The 20,689-nt window shown below is 42.2% G+C and overlaps 2 protein-coding genes across 2 annotated transcripts; one reads left to right on the forward strand and one right to left on the reverse strand.

Annotated features, from left to right (window-relative positions):
- Nucleotides 1-14,832: 14,832 nt before the first annotated feature.
- Nucleotides 14,833-15,420, forward strand: LOC147458323 (uncharacterized). Its single transcript, XM_086513423.1, has 4 exons — nt 14,833-14,884; nt 15,067-15,122; nt 15,163-15,288; nt 15,400-15,420. Exons 1-4 carry the CDS (start codon nt 14,833-14,835, stop codon nt 15,418-15,420), a joined length of 255 nt encoding a protein of 84 aa, XP_086369549.1.
- A 3,415-nt stretch (nt 15,421-18,835) lies between these two features.
- LOC147458324 (histone H2B.11-like) lies at nt 18,836-20,279 on the reverse strand. The gene is made up of 5 exons (XM_086511809.1): nt 19,997-20,279; nt 19,762-19,766; nt 19,316-19,482; nt 19,151-19,240; nt 18,836-18,990 (listed from the first exon to the last, which is right to left on the reverse strand). The coding sequence occupies exons 1-5, from the start codon at nt 20,138-20,140 to the stop codon at nt 18,953-18,955; spliced, it is 444 nt and encodes a 147-aa protein (XP_086367935.1). The 5' UTR covers nt 20,141-20,279; the 3' UTR covers nt 18,836-18,952.
- Nucleotides 20,280-20,689: the final 410 nt, after the last annotated feature.

Consider the following 20,689-nt stretch of genomic DNA (forward strand, 5'->3'; position numbering starts at 1 on the left):
AGCACTGCGGGACTTGCTACAAGACTGATTCCTCTTTCCACCTTTGTACTTTTCTTTGGTCCTTCCCCTGACAACTAAGGCTGTTCCTTTGCCTTTGTCCATTGTCTTTCTATTGGTTTCTTCAGTAAGCAGACTTCCTTCTACACCTGCTATGTTCAAACCATCTGGAGGTGCAGAATTACTCAAAGATGTGCGAAAAGTGTCCGAACTTTCCGGCAATGTGATCAACAGGAACATAGCTCTAACAGGTTCATCAAACTTGACACCTTGAGCTGACAACTGACTATAGATTGTGTTGAATTCATTCAGATGATTGGACATAGGTGTCCCTTCTTTCATCTTCAAGTCAACAAGCTTCTTAAGCCAATATACCTGTGAAGCTGCACTCTGCTTCTCATAAAGATCACTCAGCTTTAACCATGCTTGATAAGCCGACATCTCGTCTGCTACATTGAAGTAAACGCTTTCTGCCAAAGTCAGCATAATGGTAGAGAGTGCCAATTCATCCATTTCGCTCCATTTATCTTCGTCCATATCTTCTGGTTTTATCCCCTTGAGCTTTATAGGTTTTATCTGCTTCTTTTGTACCAACACGTGCCAAATCTGCTTCTTCCACAATGGGAAATTGGTTCCATCCAGCTTCTTGATATTGTAAAGAGCAGTGTCCTATGATCCAGCCATAGCCACGCTTCACAGTGTCCTGTGATCTAGCCATAGCTACGCTTCACAGTAGTTTACTTTCCTGGGAGAAATTCGGCAGAGTTTCCCCTGTAAACTGACCTCTGAACCAATATCAACCTGTCAAATGAACCAAGAAAGCTTCAGATTCTGCAGAAATTTGGCAGTCTCCTTTGTAAAATGGCTCTGGTGTACTAAAAACAGACCAAAAAACAGCTCAAAAAACCACTGTCTCTCTAACACTGTAAGCTGTGGGTAAACTTGTCCTGCACCTATACTGTCTGTCACTGTCCTGTCACTGTCCTGTAAGGATAGACTGTGACAATGCCTCAACGGCAGTAAAGCAAAGATGCAATCCCAACTGTCTAACTCACAGTCAATACATCCTAGCTGCCTATCTAAGGGTGCTCGAGGGATCGCTCCAAGACCTGTATCACCGAAAGGATCTCAACATTCGAGAATCCCCCAGCTCAATAAAACCTCACTCGACCCTCAACAAAGGTTGCAGTAAATCTGACAATACATAGACTTCCCACAAAGTCATACATCCACAAATTTCCCACTGTATGCTGTAACCGCTGCGGTGGTTGTTTGCTGCGTGACTCACAGCCAGCAAACCCTCAATAGACATACATCATCTCTGACAATACATCCCATGTGGAAGTACCTGCAATGTCACGATGAAATCTGGAATATCAAGCAGCAAACACAAGCTACCTGATGAACTAGTGGATGTCGCCTAAAGTCAGTGTGTAGATGCGCCCGTGTCGTATGTGACACGCCTCCAAGAACTGTGAGCCGTCCTTCGATGTGTAGATAGCCACAAATCAACACTCTGGGAATGTCGATATCCTCAGCACTTGCAGTCGTAGGCCGAAAACCCCAAATTTGCAGAGTCGGATCTGCACCCGCCGAGACCACGTAGTCGAAAATGGCCTGCGTAGACCTTTGTCGAAGCCGAACGGTGGCCGAGATGACCTCAGAATGAAATTCTGAGAACACCAAGCCCTTCGTGCTTTCCCACAGGATTTGGGGCCGTGTCTTCGCCTGTCGAATTTCACTCCAATCTGAGCTGGTGACTCTAGCCTCCTGCAGTGCTGCCCCGAGCCTCGATCTGAGCTCTGATACGAGTTGAAGGAGTACGAGCGGAAGTGCCACGCGAGAGAGAGTGCGAGAAGAAGAGCACCACGATATGGTGAACTCGCTCTACTGTAATGTGTAGAGCATAGTGAGTTCTTATTAGGTTTTTACAAAAGAATATGTGTACATACCTGGCGGCCCACCCACTTACCTGGGCGACCACATTGGGCTTTATACCCCAACAGCTCAAACAATGGAGAATGTATTACTAAGTGTGCAATTCCAAGATGAGATGGCTTTATAGTGAAGGATATAGATACAAAGCACGGGGGAAAAGACCTCCTATGTGCAGGAAAAATGTACCCCAATGATCCCAAGTGTTCACACACATCACTACCATATACATGGTAGCAAAAAGTTTGACTTTTTGAACTCGTGCAAGCAATAATTTTCTCTTTGATCGAGTTGCTAAGGACACAAGGCTGCAATTGAAATTTGGGCATGCAATAGTGATAGCAAAGAGCAATAGATAGATATTATAACTCTACTACTAGAGTTTCTCACTAGGGGGATCCTTTGCATCATGGGGCTACTCTATGCTACTCCACACTCTTATCTTATTCTTTGTTCAACTACAAAGGTCCTAGTCTACAATACAAAATCTTGCAAGTGGATGAAAAGATTTTTTCTGTGGTGCCTCATGGTGTAATATCAAGATCTATCTATATATTAGTTATGAGGCTCCATGTGGTTGCAAATCCTTGCAGCCAAAGCCTCGCACATTCTTTTGTTCTCCATCTTCTCCATGTATGCTGCTATCGTAGCTTCTCCTCTTGAGTGGGCACTCCCTTGGTTGTGGGCGCACTTGGCTACCTACCATTGATTTGTGGGGCATTCAATCATTTTTTTGGATGACAAGAAGAGAATAAAATCTATAGGTGTATCCAGGACAGAAGGGTAAACACCTATCCTGATCTATCACCTCTGTCCATGCACCTTGTGGCCTCCTCTGCCTTTGTCGCAAGCTCTATGTACCCCCTCCATCAGCATCCATTGGTTTTCCTGCACCTCCCACACTGCCTGTTCGCAGTAAACCTCGCCTTCATCGCCTTCATCACCTCTACCCATGTGGCTCGTGGCCTTCTTTGCCTTTGTTGCGAGCTCCATTATTTTTCATGCCTTCTCCATCGACATTTGCTCATCTACTTGCACCTCCCACACTGCCTGCTCGTGGTAGTCCTCACCTCGAAGAGGTCTTGTGTGCAACTCTCTCGCCTCTAAGTTGAGGTTATCCATTACCATATACATGTGGTAGTGATGTCCGTGAACACACTAGGACCGCCGGGGCATTTTTTCACTCTTTAGGAGGTCTTTTCTCCCGTGCATTGTATATACGCCCATCACTCTAGGGCTATCTATCTTTCCATTGCACACTAAGTAATACACTCTTAGTTGTGTGCCTTGAGCGTCCTTCATCTTCTCCAAGCTGTGTGCATTTCCTGCAACCCTAATTCCAACAATTGGTATCAGAGCAGGTTGTGTCCCCTCGGGCTCAATCGCTAGCTGCTCCAGCACACGCTTGCTCACTTTCTCTGATTTTAGTGAGGTTTGGCGAGCGTTCGCAGGTAAACAAAAATTTCAGGGGATCTCGTAGAGCTTGGTCTGCTCATATTTTTGATTCGGGCTCATTTTGGCCTTCGTTTCCACTATGCCTAGGTCTGCGCAGGCAATTTTGTTATTTTGTGCAAACTTTTTGTCAGTGTTGTTTTTTGCATAACAGGTGCCTTACAGTCTTCTATAGTTTGTGCTATATAACACGTGTTGTTCCCGCTTTGTTTCTCCTCTTTTCGTGCATTTTTCACATCAGGTGCAACATTTACCATGGCTGACAACAACACAGATGTGTTCAAGATGTTTGCTTTGCTGAGGACAGATTGGATGGGGACAATTACCCTATGTGGGCTTACATGATGCAACATGTTCTTGTGTCAAAGGGCGTCTGGGATATTGTATAGGGCATTGATGTACGTCCTGGTTTTGAGGATGCAGGCGATGTTGAGGATGTTGCAGGTCTTGTTGCAAGAATTGCTGCTATTAGAGTTGTTTTGCCGACGGCAGAACAATCGCGTTGGGATGTAAAGGATGTGTAGGCTCATGCATTGATTGCGTTGTCTGTGAAGTGCACCATTGTTCCTCACATTCTTTCAGGAAAATCTGTAAAATAGGCTTGCGATATTTCGGATGGTCTTTATGCAAGTTGCAATGAGGCTAAAATTGCTTTGCTGCGTAAAGAGCTGGAATCGAAGATTATGCATGAGGAAGATGATATAAACACTTTCCTTGCTGGTGTCAAGGATATCAATGAGCAACTTATTTTTGCAGGTGAAGTCATTTCAGACAGTTGCCTTGTGCAAACTGTTTTTGATGCCTTACGAGATTCTTACCAGACTTTTGCTAATACTTAGAGACTTATGACCCAAGGAAATCCTAAAGTTGTCAAGTTTGATGCATTATGCACATTGCTATTGCAAGAGTCACTTTCCAGAAAAAACAAGACGAGACAATGTGCAGTTGAACGGGCTTTCATTGCTTCTCAAAGGAAGGGTGGTAACAGCAATGCAACCACTTCCTATGGTTCTGCTGCGAGTGGCAAAACTTCTATTCCTAATGCTTTTGCTGGAAATCTTCGTCTGGTAATTCTGGTGATAAGGGCAAAAAGAAGATGTGTTGTCATTATTGTAAAGCTAATGATCACTTGATCAAGCAATGTCCTAAGTTGAAGGCCAAAGAGGCTAAGAAGAAAGAGGGTGGTTCCACTGCAAATGCTGATTCCACTACCAATGCAGCCATTGTTGAGTCTTCTGTGAAAGGAGACTGTGATGCTGATGTTGATGCAGAATGGTCTTTTAGTGCAGCGTGCACTTACAATACTGCTGTCCATGATGCATGCATGTCGGTTGCTGCAGATTCACATGTGTGGTATTTGGATAGTGGTGCTACAAAGCACATTACCTCACATCGTGAATTGTTCACCTCTCTTGATTTTTGGCATCCGCTCAATCACTGCTTTGATCCGTGATGTCTCTATCTCTGGTAAGTGCTGATTTGCTGGTGGCAATGACCTCCAGCCGTGTTGTAAGCTGTGCATGTGGCGTCTGAACGCTCCATGGGCGAATGGCAAGCGGCACATCATGTCCCCCAAGGTGCCCCCATTATAGTATGGAAATATTGTGATCCAGGGAGCTTCGGTGGTAAAGCCAATGCACTTACAATGGAGGGGTGAAGTGTTTGCATTCCTTGCTCTGGCTGGAAGCTATCAAATTTTGCCTCACTCCCCCCTTGTAGTATTTTTCCATATATGTAATGTGGTGTGGAAAGAAAGAGATGCCTGGTGTACAATGTGCACACACCAAAAGAGCCTGTTCCAACCCTTGTACCTTCTACCAAGGCCTCATGGAAAATGCCAATCAGATGAGCGCACTTGGCATTCCAAGCCGTGCGCATGATTGTTCGGATGCCGCTGGCATGTGATCGGCCGCCCACAGCTGCTTGCGCATCTTAGGCCATCTTCAATCTCTTGGGTAAGTAAGCTTGGTCCTGAGCTTTCATGCACTTCATCTTGACCCTTTGTTCCTCCCATAATTTTTTCCAGAGCTCTAATTTTGTCATATTATAGGTAGGAGGGATATCTTCCTTTAAGTCTTTGCAACAAACTTTCCTAGTGCCCAACACTGTCGTAACCTTATGATGGGGGTCAAATTCTTGAATCCCTGCTGGAATCAACAACTCATATTGGCCTTCACCTCGTACCCTACGCTTTATGTTCTTCCATATAGCGACGCCGCTTTCACTAATCTGTTGTATGTGACCATCTGCACATGATGATATTGCCAAAAGACATTCTTTTTGAATGGCACACACAATGATTTTCTTTTGATCTGGTGTTATTTTAGCACTGGACAATAAAAACAACATATCAAATACAAATTCATGGTTTCACATTGCACTAACACTCTCACACTAGTTCAGATAAACCATAACCATGACTTGAAGACTTTAAGAAATGTGCACGAATATATTGATAAACATTGGATACAATTCAGTTTAAAATGCAATAATTACACGTGTAAAATGCAGAGCAAACAAGTAGTTTATAAGAACATCATCTAGATCAAACATTACATGTTAAAAATCTAAAACATTTCAGCATATTGTGAATTTTCAACTTATATTTTTCATCGAGCACTCTCACACTAGTTCAAACAAAGCATACACTGACTTAGAGACTTCAAAAAATTGTGCAAGATTATATTTATTCAAGTTGATAATCATTTTGACTTTAAAATGGTATGTTTACTTGTGTAAAATGCAATAGAAATAAGTCACTCCTAATAAAATTGTTCAAATCTAATGGAACATGTTAAAAACCCAAAACAATACAAAAATTTCTGATAGAACAAAATACACGAGTTTATATTTTGCACGTTATCATGATTGGGTGGATGCATGAATAGGTGGACCAAAATCCTTGTCCCAGATAGAGGTTTTATAACCGATACATAAAACCATCTATATTAGTTCAATTCGATATTTTCTTTTGAACTGATTTTTAATTAAATATAGAATTTCCATAGCTTTTTGTTGAATATAGAAGACGGCTCTGTACCTCTTAACTATGCACGTCAGCCAGCTCTTTACACCATTACTATTTCCACACCTCTCTTTCAAATATAGAAGACGGCTCTGTAGCTCTTAACTATGCACGTCAGCCAGCTCTTTGTCTTCCCGCTCTCTCGTTTCATGTCTCTCTCTAACTCTCTGTGTAGGACCACAAATTGCTCTTTTACTTTGTAGGCCTATCACACATCTATTGCTGTCATATATTGCTTTTGCTCTCTGTAGGCCTATCACATCGCTCAATCTCTCCCTCTCTAGCATGGAGCAAGAATCTCACACTGTATGTGACTGCTCTTAGCCTCACTGTGAACTGTGTGCTAGGTATGTTTTTGATGCAGTCAAGGAATATCATGCTAGGAGAAAGAGGGAGCAGCGTGCTAAGAACAAGCTTGAGCAGGTAGCACGTGAGGAAGATAATGATCAAAATGTTGCTGATGATGCGAAGCGTCAAAGACTTTGCACTGACCTTATTATGCTCTTCAATCGGCGTACAAAGACCCTCAATGTTGCTCACGCTCAGATATTTTGTGCAAGTTTGGCAATCATCCTTCTCTTGGAGACCTTGAAATGCCTAGGGCACAAACAACCTTCGTTGAAGCCATACGCAACACAATAGATGCAATCAAATTACCCAAGAGCGGACAGGAGCTCTTTCTTAAAAGGTTCATCACCACAATGCTTATGAATGTTGAGTGTACATCTACCTCAAAAGTGAATGTTTCAGCTGCATCTAAATTGCTAAATTTGCACAAGAGGAACTTCATAGCTTCAAAGAATCGGTTGAGGGCAGCAGGTGATGGCAATTTTCCAATCTCTTTATGTGCTCGACAGCCCATGGATCGTGGTCTCATAACACCTGATGAGAAAGAGTTGATCTTCTCTTTTTGGATGTCTAACACTCGTGTTTCACCCAATAAGAAGGATATGTGCAGAAAGCATATTGGAAGAAATTCATATGTCAAACATCCTGTGCATCTTCTTGAACAATCTCAGGTAATAACTTGCTTCACTATATCCATTTCTGTTTTCTAATATTTGCATTCATGACCTATATTCACTATAATTGGGTTGATAAGAGTAGATATGAGATCGGATATGAAGGAAGTTATAAATGGAAATAAGGGGAATCTGTATTTGGTCCTAGATTAAGAGTAAATAAATATTGGATGTGAAGGAGAATATAAATGGAAACATAGTTTTTATCATACGCGTATGTTTGCTGAAACATACATTTGCAGATGCATACTTTCACACACGTATGATATGTATAAACAAACGGGACTAAAATTAAAAACCCCAAATTTCATAGCGATTGTACTCTGCGAGTCTGCTCGTGCCTGCATAGTGTTCATAGTTATATAAAAACTAATAGCGGTTTGATATTACAATACCGGTTTACATAACCAGTAAATAGATTTAAAACCGTTTACACGTTTTATGCCAGTAAACATCTTGGCCGAGTGTTCACATGTACTGTTTGTCATACCAGTTAGGTTAAAAACTGGTTTACATAACCAGTGAAAAACTTTTAACACTTATTTCTCACTGGTATACATCGTGGTTAAGTGTTCACATGTACTGTTTGTCATGTCAGATAGGTAAAACATATCGGTTTGAAAGGAAAATACTGGTTTACATATCCAGTAAATTTTTTCTAACACTTATTTCTCACTGGTATACATCGTGGTTAAGTGCTCACATGTACTGGTTAGGTAAATAACATACCGGTTTTAAATGAAAATACTGGTTTACATTAGCATTAAGAACATTTGAACTGGTTGACACTTATATACCACTGGTACGTACCATGGACATGTGTTCATATGTACTAGTTTGAAATGAAAAGACTGGTTTACATCAGCAGTAAGAACATTTGAACTGGTTGACAGTTATATACCACTGGTACGTACCAAAGACATGTGTTCATTTTTTAAACACTATTTCTCACTAGTATACATCGTGGTTAAGTGCTCACATGTACTGGTTAGGTAAATAACATACCGGTTTTAAATGAAAAGACTAGTTAACATCATCAGTAAGAACATTTGAACTGGTTAACACTTATATACCACTGGTACGTACCAAGGACACGTGTTCATATGTACTGGTTTGCCTAACCAATTAAGTGAAAAAACATACTGGTTTGAAATAAAAATACTGGTTTATATTAATGTAACAGTTTTCTTCAAAGATAATAAAAACCTGCAGTTTTCTTCAATGTTCTTTAACCATATATGTTTTTCATTGTAGGTGGAGCTCTTTCTCAACTTCAAAGAACAATACCCTGAAATTGTAATAAGGCAGTGTGCGTTTGAGTACATGAAGCCATATTTTGTGCAGAAATTGAGAGACCGATATACTTGCTGATGCATTTCACATGTTCAAATGTCCTTCCTAGAGGCTAGGATGCCATAAATCACATGCAAAGTTCTGTATTCGGTCTGCATGGAAAAGCTTGCCAATGTCAATGCAACATATGCAAAGACAATGGTGGATGTAAGGCAACAAAAAACCCTATCAAGAGTGTAACAGCCTTATTGGACTCTATACTGTGTCCAAAATCAGATACGTCCACCTTCCATGCCCTTGCGTGCTTGAGTGGTCAATGTAAAAGGTGTGGCCTGGATAAGTTAGGTTTTTGTGCTGCAGAGGCTGCATTTATTGCTAAAAAGATTGTGGTGAAGATTTTTGAGGACCTAGAAGTAGGAACTGCGCGTGACAGTCAGAAGAAGAAAAGGAAATTCTTGTCGGATAAGGAAATATCATGCGAGGATCTCTCAGTCATGTTAAAGTGTTGGAATTAGGGTTGCAGAGAAATACACACAGCTTGGAGAAGACGAAGGAAGCTCAAGGCACACAATGGAGAGTGTGTTACTTAGTGTGCAATAGAAAGATAGATAGCCCTAGAGTGATGGGCATATATACAATGCACGAGGGAAAAAACCTCCTAAAGAGGGAAAAAATGCCCCGGCGGTCCTAGTGTGTTCACACACATCACTACCACATGTATATGGTAAAAAATCCCCCCTAGAGTGATGCGGTGAACGAGAGCTGGCACATGAGTAAAGGGAAGTGCCATGCCCTGAGGACAAGATCAGTCCACAAAGGGGAGTAAGCCCAAAGCTTTGCGGAAAGCTTCAAGCTTCTCACGAGACAATGCCTTTGTGAAAAGATTTGCAAGGTTCTCCTGTGTTGGCACATAAGCCAAGATGATCTCTCCTGCTGAGAGCCTCTCCCTGACATAGTGGTAATGCACCTCAATGTGCTTTGTGCGAGCATGAAAAACTGGGTTCCTCGCAACTGCCAATGCGCTCTGACTGTCAGTGTAGATAGTGTTGGCAGTGTCCTGTCCAACACCCAAATCAGCCATAAGGCATCTGAGCCATACACACTCAACCGTAGCTGTGAAGACTGCCCAGCCTCACAACTCGAAGTGGCCACAAAAGGTTGCTTCTTGCTCAACCATGATATACATAAACTGCCAAGCATGAAACAAAAACCACTGTGGACACTCGCGTGTCAAAATAGCCAGCCCAATCTGAGTCCGAAAAAGCATGTAAGTCTGGCGGCAATGATCCCCCCTTGGGATAAAACAAGCCAAGATGTAAAGTGCCACTAAGGTAGCGGAAAATCCTCTTGACTGCCTGCCAATGCTTAGACCCTGGGCTATGCATAAATCTGCTGACCTGTGAGACTGCAAACTAAATATCCGGCCTCGTGTTGCATACATAAATGAGGCAGCCAACAGCAATTTGGTAAATAGTGACATCAGCAGGATCACCAACATCATGTAGACTCAACTTCAAGCGTGTTTCCATGGGCGTGGCAATAGATTTGCAATCCTCAAGTCCAAACTTACATAGCAATGTCTCTATGTAACTTTTCTGACACAAGGCAATACCACCATCACACTGCTTAAACTGTATACCCAAGTAATGATGCAACAGCCCCAAATCTTTCATCTTGAAAGTAGCATTCAAATCAGCCTTAAATTCAGCAATATGTCTCTCATTTGGTCCAGTGATCAGCAAATCATCAACATAAAGAACCACAATGAGAAGTACATCACGCTCACGCTTTACATACAATGTGCTTTCTGTTGGAATGTTACGAAAGCCTTGTTTGACCAAATGAGTGTCAGCTTTCTCATACGAAGTACGAGGAGATTGCTTCAACCCATACAAAGCCTTGTTACATTTGCACACTTTGTCCTCTTGTCCTTTTATGACAAAACCGCGAGGTTGCGTTACATAAACTTCCTCAAATATGTCACCATTCAAGAAAGCAGTAACAATGTCTGATTGATGTACATCCCAACCAAAATGAGCTGCCAATGCACATAGAAAATGTACAGTAGTCATACGACAAGTGGGAGCAAAAGTCTCTTCATAATCTATGCCTTTTTGCTGTGCATAACCCTTTGCAACAAGTCGAGCCTTATGGCGATCGATCTCACCATCCGGCTTGCGTTTCAACTTGTAAACCCACTTCGTACCAATGGCCTTTTTGCCAGGAGGCAAATCACATAAAGTCCATGTGTCATTTTCTATAAGTGCATCATATTCTGATTGCATGGCAGCCATCCAATTTTCTGAATTTTGTGCTTCATCAAAAGTCAGAGGCTCCTCAAAATCATGTAAGCTAGACACAGCCAAAGCATAACAATCTGAAGCATAAGATGCATGGCGAGAGCCCGAACGAGTATGACTAGACAAAGGTGCATCCAATTTACGGTCACGCAAAGTGTGCACCAGCCATTTTGGCATACCTCTAGCCTGCGCATTTTCAGCCCTTTCCTCATCAAGTACATCATGTACATCTGCGTCAGTAATAGGCTGATCTAAAACATTTTTAGAAACCCCCATAGGCTGTACATTTGCCTCATTGGAACTTACATTCGTATTTCCACCACTGAAAAGAGGCAACAAAGTGTCATAAATGTCCTATGAGCTTACATTACTGTCTTTGGTACATGACAGCAAGGGCTGAACGAAATCTTTCATAAACACTACATCCAGTGAAACCAGAATACGTTTTGTTTGCGGATGATACAACCTGTAACCTTTGTCTTCAGCACTATAACCAACAAAAATACATTTGACAGCCTTATCATCCAATTTTTTGCGCTGCACTTGTGGCACCAAAGCATATGCCAAACAGCCAAAAACACGCATATGCTCAATAGAAGGCTTTCTATCATGCCATGCTTCATATGGAGTAATAGGCTGCAAAGCTTTCGTAGGACACCTGTTAAGCACATAAGTGGCACACATGATGGCCTCAAGCCAAAAAGAATGCGGTAAAGCTTGACTTTTGACCATACATCGTGCCATTTCCATCAGTGACCTGTTTTTCCTCTCAGCAACACCATTTTGCTGAGGTGTATAAGGCACTGTACATTGGTGTTTTATCCCATGACTAGCCAGAAATGCATTAAATTCATGAGACATATACTCCCCCCCTCGATCGGAACGGAGGGTGCCCATAGTACATTTCGAGACATTTTCAGCCATAGCCAGAAATTGTTTGAAGCACATAAAAACTTCGGATTTCGCTTTAAGCGGAAATACCCATGCATGCCTGGAGTAATCATCAATGAAAGTCACGAAGTACAAGTAATTGCCCAAGGACGGAGTTTGCATGGGCCCACAAACATCACTATGCACAAGCTGCAACCTGCATGTGGCCCGAACTGAACCATCCTTTGGAAACTTAGAACGCTGCATCTTACCCAAAATACAGCCTTCACAAACATGTTTGACAGGTGCTTCAAGAGGCGGCAAAGAAGCAACCATATCAGATTTCTGCAAACGCAGCAAACTGACTAAATTCAGATGACCAAAACGTGCATGCCAAAGTTTTGCATCTGAAATAGCCCTTGAATCTGCAACAGCATTTGCAAAATTTTGTCCACACTTGTTATACAAAGTGAGCTTATACAGCCCACGACACAAAAGCCCAGATGCAACGATTTCATCATCAAAACTGAGATCATGAACTGTACATCTGTCATCCACAAATTTGACTACAAGTCCAAGTCTAGCAAGTGCGGATACAGACAAGAGATTCTTCTTGATCCCAGGTACATAAAGTGCATCAACAAGTGTGAAGGAACTGCCATTAGCAGCAGTGAGCACAATCTTTCCAACTCCCTGAACTGGATAAGAGGCATTGTTGGCACAAGTGATTGAATTCCCATGAGGGACAGACTCGAGAGAGGTAAACAATTCACGATGTGAGGTAATGTGCTTTGTAGCACCACTGTCGAAATACCACACATGTGAATCTGCAGCAGCTGACAAGCATGCATCATGGACAGCAGGATTGTAAGTGCACTCTGTGCTAAAAGCCCATTCTGCATCAACATCAGCAACACAGTCTCCTTTCACAGAAGACTCAACAATGGCTGCATTTGTAGTGAAACTAGTATTTGCAGTGGAACCACCCTCTTTCTTCTTAGCCTCTTTGGCCTTCAACTTAGGACACGACTTGATCAAGTGATCATTGGCTTTACAATAATGGCAACGCATCTTCTTTTTGCCCTTATCACCAGAGTTGCCAGACAAAGTGTTGCCAGCAGAAGCATTAGGAACAGGATTTTTGCCACTCGCAGCAGAACCATAAGAAGTGGCTGCATTACTGTTACCACCCTTTCTTTGAGAAGCAATAAAAGCCTGTTCAACTGCACGCTGCCTAGTCCTGTTTTTTCTGGAAAGTGACTCTTGCAACAGCAATGTGCATAATGTATCAAACTTGACAACTTCAGGATTTTCCTTGGGTCATAAGTCTCCAAGTACTAGCAAAAGTCTGGTAGGAATCTGGTAAGGCATCGAGAACAGTCTGCACAAGGGAACTGTCTGAAATGACTTCACCTCCAGAAATAAGCTGCTCATTGATATCCTTGACACTAGCAAGGAAAGTGTCCATATCATCTTCCTCATGCATAATCTTCGACTCTAGCTCTTTACGCAGCAAAGCAATTTTAGCCTCATTGCGGCTTGCATAAAGACCTGCTAGAATATCCCAAGCCTGTTTTGCAGATTTTGCTGAACGGATGTGAGGAACAATGGTGCACTTCGCAGACAACGCAATCAATGCATGAGCCTGCACATCCTTAACATCCCAACGAGCTTGTTCTCCCGTAGGCAAAACAACTCTAACAGCTGCAATCCTTGCAGCAAGACCTGCAACATCCTCAACATCGCCTACATCCTCAGAACCAGGACGTACATCAATGCCCTGCACAATGTTCTAGACACCCTTTGACACAAGAACATGTTGCATCATATAAGCCCACATAGGGTAGTTGTCCCCATCCAACCTATCCTCAGCAGCAAACATCTTGAACACATCTGTGTTGTTGTTGTCAGCCATGGTAAATGCTGCACTTGCTGTGAAAATTGCCCGAAAATAGGAGAAATGGAGCGGGAACAACCTGTGCTATATAGCACAAACCGTAGAAGACTATAAGACACCTATTATACAAAAAACGGCACTGACAAAAATTTTGCACAAAATGACGAAATAGCCTGTGCAGTACTGCCTGTAGTGGAAACGGAGGCCGATATGAGCCCAAATCAAAATTATGAGCAGACCAAGCTTTTCGAGCTTACCCAAAATTTTTGTTGACCTGCGAACGCTCGCCAAAGCTCACTGAAATCAGAGAAAGTGAGCAGGCGTGTGCTGGTGCAGCAGGCGACTAAGCCCGGGAGGACGCGACCTGCTCTGATACCAATTGTTGGAATTAGGGTTGAAGAGTAATACACACAGCTTGGAGAAGACGAAGGAAGCTCAAGGCACACAATGGAGAGTGTGTTACTTAGTGTGCAATAGAAAGATAGATAGCCCTAGAGTGATGGGCCTATATACAATGCACGGGGGAAAAAACCTCCTAAAGAGGGAAAAAATGCCCCGGCGGTCCTAGTGTGTTCACACACATCACTACCACATGTATATGGTAACACAAAGACCATCTTAAGAAATACATAATTCATAATTTTGTGTATAGATGGCAAGCAAAACAATATAAGGAATGTATACAAAGCAGTACTGCCTGTAGTGTCAGTTGTTGACTTTGCTGAAAATTATAGTTTCAAAGAACAAAATGAGATTCAGTCCATGCACTGGTATTCAAATCAAGTAACTATTTTTGTGCACATAACATATTTTTAAATCGCAGGTAACGACATCACCCTAGATCAATATTATTTCTTTTGTATTAAGACTTCAATAATTTATGATTTTTATATTATGCAGGTGACATCCACAAGACAATTCACTTCTACATTTCAGATGACAAGCAACATGACACACATTTTGTTCAACACTGTTTTTTGAAACATGCAGAATGGCTAAAGCAATTTGGTCTAAACATAAGGCGTCATTGGGTATGGTCTGATGGAGCAGCTTCACAATTCAAAGCAAGAAGACCATTCTATTTCCTTGCCAGGTATACCATGTTCTAACAAACATTATCTGAAGGTGGTTTTAATATAGAGACCTATAATATTGGCATTAAAGTTGTAATAAAATGCTTGTCTAACATCAGTAATATTATAATACGTGTTTTTTTTGTAATTTTATCGTGCCAAGAGTATATTAATCTTCTTCTATCCATTGAATAAAATGCAGATACAGTGTTTTTATGGGATGGAAAATGTCTTGGAACATTTTTGGATCTGGCCATGGTAAGGGAGAACACGACGGTGCGGGAGCAGTGATAAAAAGGTCTTTAACTCAATACCAATTGCAGCCAAACTGCCAAAGATAGACCGTGCTGCAGATGTTGTCGCATTATTGAGACCGACCTTGTCAGATGGTGCTACAGCCACCTATGCATCCCACGCCCGTTATGTAAGCATGATTTTTTGGGTGATTGAATTGGGGGATGTCGAAGGGAAAAAAATTGGGATGTGAAGGCTGTAAAAAATACCCGCTCAATGCACTCTATTTCTGCATATTCAGGGCATGATACAGCTGCTTTGAGAACACGTTCACTGTCTTGTTTCTGTAGTGCATGTAAACAGGAAAAGTGGAGAAGATGTGTGAGCAAGTCACACGTTCCTTTCTGGACATACCTTATTTTGGAGCCTATAGAAGAAGGGGAAGACGATGATGACGAAATAAACGAGGATGCAGTGTATGAAGGACACTATGACACCCTCAGTCAAGCTCTTATTGTTGGTGATAATTTTGTTGTTCCCGCACCAAATGAAAATGAAGAAAAAGTGGATTTCTATATAGTGAAATGCACTGTAGCTATTGAGGAGTTTCATTTAGACGCTGAAGATGATTGGGGCAATATCATTGGGCGAGGATCCTATGCTATCAAAGGGTTTTACTATTGTATGATAAATGAGCAGACCTACGAGCTTTTGGACAAAAAGCCAGAGGTGTTCATATATTCACATCTTGTTCGGGCAATCAAAATCCCCATGATACCCCATCCCAGCAACTCAAAACTATATACAATATCACTTGATGTCAGTGAGTCTATCTACAATAGTATGTCTTTTGAGGGGGAATTTCAAACTCCGAGCAAACTTTTCTGAGCAATCATAAAAACGAGCAAAACCCATCAAGACTCCATATAGAACTTAAATCATAATAGGAAACATTTAGCATCAAATTACATATCACTTATTTATCATTGTCCCTAAACACCTCAAGCATTCCACATGGAGACTTCAATCATCCACCCTTATATTAACTCCTTAATAGGAAACATTTATCATCAAAATATATATTATCTATCTACCATTGTCTCTAAACACCTCAAACATTCCTCATGGAAACTTCAATCATCCACTCTTATATTAAATCCTTGATTATCCAAGGGTATGCTCCCTCCTCCGAAGCACGGCTCATGGTCATCGACAATTAGACCCTGGTAAATGCTTGGACAAGTGTGTGCTCTCTCTCTCTCTCTCTCTCTCTCTCTCTCTCTCTCTCTCTCTCCATTTTGCGGAATGAAGAGAGGGGTTTCTTAATACATAATCTTATGGCAAGTGCTTATAGGGAGAGAGTCTTGTTTATTTTTTCAATATTGTCAAGGAATGCTTGGTTTAGGGAATTTATTGAAGAAGTAGGTTTGGTAGAGTTTATTAGTAGGTTGGAGTTGGTACAGTTTATTGGTAGGTTGGAGTTAATATGAACAATGTGTATTTGCAATCTTCTAGATTGTATCTTACTGAAATTGGAGATAAATCATTTTCAATGGGTGGCTTTATTTTATCTAGCTCCCAAAGAGTTATGTTTCAGCTTACAATCATGACACTTGTCAAACCAAGAGGAAAATGAAAGTATCCTCCACATACTTGAAAAGAATAGTGAGAAAGCATTAAAGAAATTCTTAATTTCAAGTCTTTTATAAATTTCATTGTAAGGAACTTTGTATCTTTATTTAATATTTTTTTGTTGAACACTTAGCTGTAGTCAAACTTCTTTTGAATAGATGCAATAGTAGCCAAAAGGCATATACACTTCTGAAAAGAACCTAACAAATCTAAGTACACATAGGTAAAGTGATTGTTTCCTATATAGCCAAAATAGAATGTGATAATGAGATGATGCAAAATTTCACGATGTTGGTTACATTTTTTAGCTCTCTTGTGCTTGTTCTTATAACATTTAAACTTTTCATCTCTCTCCCCCGCTCTCTCTCTCTCTCTCTCTCTCTCTCTCATGCTTTGATTAATTTAAAATAAACTATCCTAATGTAAGGTGACTGCCACATCATTCCATCTCCCAGTGCACGTAGTCATCATCGGCCCAGGTTGAAGGAATGGAAGAGCGCCACATTTATTTTTAATACCACATGAAGATTTTGATATACTACAAAAGTGAACGAAGAGGCTCTCCTTCAACAATAACACCAATGCACATGCAATGCATGCGATCAAGAGGTTCAAAGAACTCGATGCATGAGCATTCACTGTAATTCGATCGATAGATTCACCATCGTCAACATCTCTACCTTTTCGATCATAGGATAATTTGCTATGCATAGAGGGCTTCAACATCTTCTCCTCCCTTCTTGTGAGACTCTTATAAGATTGCCACAGTGTATTCAACAACTTCGCTCCGCTCCTACGGATTTCTTTTTACATGTCCATTGTGTAATCATGCTAGAGCCTCCCCACTACCTTGTGGAGTTGTCCCACCCCTATTAGGTGGTGCTATGTTTCGCAGAATCTAAACAAAGTGAAATCCCATTGCGCATCTATATGAGCACTTACCCCAGAGGGTACGCCCCTCCAAGGGCTCAATAGGTTTTATTTGTTGTTACAACTAGCAACTTTAACACAATGGTGTTGGCTAGGAATGGAAAATATGAGGGTCCGTATTCATTTAAGCTTGTTAAAGGCACACAAGGTGAGGCAAGAAGGTGAACCGTCTTCATTTTGACTAGTGGCCAAATATAAACAAAGCCCTTTAAAAAAAAATACGAGTGAGTTGGCACTGACGGAGACTCTTTTTGAGAATTTCCAGAGGACTGCGGACTCTTTCACAATCCTTTTTTTTTAGTTTTCAGGGCGAGATACAAAAGAGGAGACCCTTATTAAGGAGGATTTTATGGGCAAGGGCGGATGAGGTGATGAAGATCATGGAGGAACTTCCGACATAAAGGGTAAAGATGGGGTTTGTCTTCCACTATCGTATGTTCATAGCAAGCAATCCATCCCCCTTCTCCTGTTTATGGGATGGAGCATAGTCAACTCTTTTATTGAGAAAGATCAACGAGTGATGCATTTTGGGTCCCGGATCCGCCTGGATATGGGATCGAAAGGTGTAGGAATAGCAAGCAAGGGAGTTGGCTCGGTATTAGTTAGTGTAGAGGGGTTTTCACACTTCGATTCTCCTTTGATGCTATTGTTTACCTAGTAGCCTCTTCACCTCCGCAACATCGGAGACTCAGCGCCTCTCTCTCTCTCTCTCTCTCTCTCTCTCTCTCTCTCTCTGCCACTCACTCTCAGGGTCTAAGGTGGTGTCGTTAAGTGAGTTACTCAAGCCAACCGATGGCTATATGTGTATTAAAAATCTCAATGGCATAATCCTGTTGTCCTTTGGTGTTTCCTTGGTGCCGTTTCCTCTCGCTACCTTCTATTCGCTACTCGTTCTCTTCCAAAACCACCAATGCTATTGCACCTGCAGATGATGCAAACGACATGAGGAGTGCACTATTTTTCTTTTGCTTGTTGTCCCTTCTTTGCAGACGATGCCAACAACATGAGGAGTGCACTATTTTTTTTGCTTGTTGTCCCATCTTTGCAGACGATGCTCTCTGTGCTGCTGGTTGTCCACCGGCTCCAAATGCTCGTTGTCAGACTCTACCCCTCTCTGTCGGCAGCTTTCTTGAAAGTGCTCCTCTCTCTCTCTCTCTCTCTCTCTCTCTCTCTCTCTCTCTCTCTCTCTTTGAGGGGAACTGAGAGAATCTAGTTTTACATTTGACCTTCCCGGTCTGACAGGTGGGGTACATAGACATGGGCAAAACTTGACACAAAGGTTAAAGCTTCTTTCACAAGCCCACTTTGAAGCTAACAGCAACACACGATCCTACAAAAAGTATGAACAACCCCCATTAGTCTTTACAACCGCCAACGACTCAATATCCCACTAATCTTTACAAAACCCATTGATTTAGAAGACCCTCAAGCACTGGTAAACTTAGAGACGGCCTTAGTACCTTCAAAGACTGCATGCTTTGCAAGCTCACCAGGTAAGAGAAGTCGCACGGCAGTTTGAATCTCCCTGTTGGTGATGGTGGGCTTCCACGTGGGCTTCTTGTTGTAGCGAGCAAGGCGGGCTGCCTCTTGTGCAATCTTCTAAAAAATGTCATTGATGAAGGAATTCATGATGCCCATGGCCGTAGAGGAGATACCTTTGTCGGGATGCAGCTGCTTGAGAACTTTGAAGATGTAAATCTTGTAGGTCTGGGTGCTCCTTGCCTTCTTCTTCTTCTTCTTGTCACTACCTTCCTTATAAGCATCTGCTCGGCTTCTGCAGCGGGAGTAGCGCTTTCCTTTGATTTGGGCTGCCATTAGAACTCTGCAAAATTGAACACCATCAGTCGATGAAGATGCGGAGTGGTCTTGTGACACCATAGCCGGCGTTCGAACTATATATTATCAGAGACACACTTTTTTCTAAAGTATTTAGCCGTGTCCAGTACCTCTCAAAGCCCTCTCTCTCTCTCTCTCTCTCTCTCTCTCTCTCTCTCACACACACACACACACACACACACACACACACACACACACACACAAAATGGACACTTCACGCGCTACAGACGAGGCAATCCGCGCAATGCTGCGGAAGATGGCACACCTACACTACGCCAAGCAGAGCGAAGAGAAGAGGGCCGAGGTGAAAATCAGCTTCTATCAGCTGGACGAGAGCCAAGGTGGCAAGTTATCATTAATAGAGTTCCATGCACCAGCACAATATCTGCATCGGAAACGGACCCCCCTCTCTCTCTCAAAACTATATGAAAGAGCGCGCGACGCTCTTTCAGATAGTTTTGAGAGAGAGAGAGAGAGATCTTTCTCTCTGAGGTTCGTACAGTTGCCCGTGGTGGACGGCCTGGTGCCCGTGATGGTGAGCATGTCTTTGGAGTTGCGCTTATCTTTGCCTCATTCAATGAACCCTTTGTGCATGTCATTGATCTGTCCAGCAAGGAGACACTTTTTCGTGTTATGGGTGGCATGAAGGTGAAAGCTGACAGAGACGAGTCTTCCCCGTATGCTTGCTGCTCAGGATGTAGCTCAGAAGTGCAAGGAGTTGGGGATAATAGCTCTGCACATCAAGCTGGGGGCCACTGGCGGGAACAAGACCAAGACACCCGGGCGTGGTGCACAGTCAGCATTGAGAGCACTTGCTCGTTCTGGCATGAGGATCGGACGAATTGAGGATGTCACCCCTATCTCGATAGACAACACACGAAGGAAAGGTGGTCGATCGGAGAGGCCGCAGGCTGTAAGCCAGCCACAAGACTGTCTGGATTTACATCTAGTTTATCTTTGTTTAGGACATTTTTTTCCGTCCAACAAAGCGAGGAAAGATGTGGATGTTCTAGCTCCAATGGTGCTTGTCACTATTATTATTGGATTATTGAAATTGCAAGTCCTCTTTGTGTTGCGGCTCAGGAGCTTTGCTGGGTTAGGTTCTAAATTAGTCACTATTTTTTCCACCAAAAAGAGAGAGAGAGAGAGAGAGAGAGAGAGAGAGAGAGAGAGAGAGAGAGAGAGAGAGAGAG

The sequence above is a fragment of the Adiantum capillus-veneris genome, chromosome 5 (genome assembly GCF_014529385.1).
Source record: "Adiantum capillus-veneris isolate H3 chromosome 5, ASM1452938v2, whole genome shotgun sequence".
Classification (NCBI taxonomy): domain Eukaryota; kingdom Viridiplantae; phylum Streptophyta; class Polypodiopsida; order Polypodiales; family Pteridaceae; genus Adiantum; species Adiantum capillus-veneris.

Excerpts from the sequence above, each read along its gene's own strand:
- LOC147458323 (XM_086513423.1), top strand. The coding sequence starts at position 14,833 with ATGGAGCAGCTTCACAATTCAAAGCAAGAAGACCATTCTATTTCCTTG. Across the intron at positions 15,123-15,162 it reads CATTTTTGGATCTGGCCATG|GTCTTTAACTCAATACCAAT; the intron begins GTAAGGGAGAAC and ends AGTGATAAAAAG. Across the intron at positions 15,289-15,399 it reads ATGCATCCCACGCCCGTTAT|GGCATGATACAGCTGCTTTG; the intron begins GTAAGCATGATT and ends CTGCATATTCAG.
- LOC147458324 (XM_086511809.1), bottom strand. The coding sequence starts at position 20,140 with ATGCCACCCATAACACGAAAAAGTGTCTCCTTGCTGGACAGATCAATG. Across the intron at positions 19,241-19,315 it reads GCAGCTGCATCCCGACAAAG|CCCGCCTTGCTCGCTACAAC; the intron begins GTATCTCCTCTA and ends CACAAGAGGCAG. Across the intron at positions 18,991-19,150 it reads CGTGCGACTTCTCTTACCTG|GATCGTGTGTTGCTGTTAGC; the intron begins GTGAGCTTGCAA and ends TACTTTTTGTAG.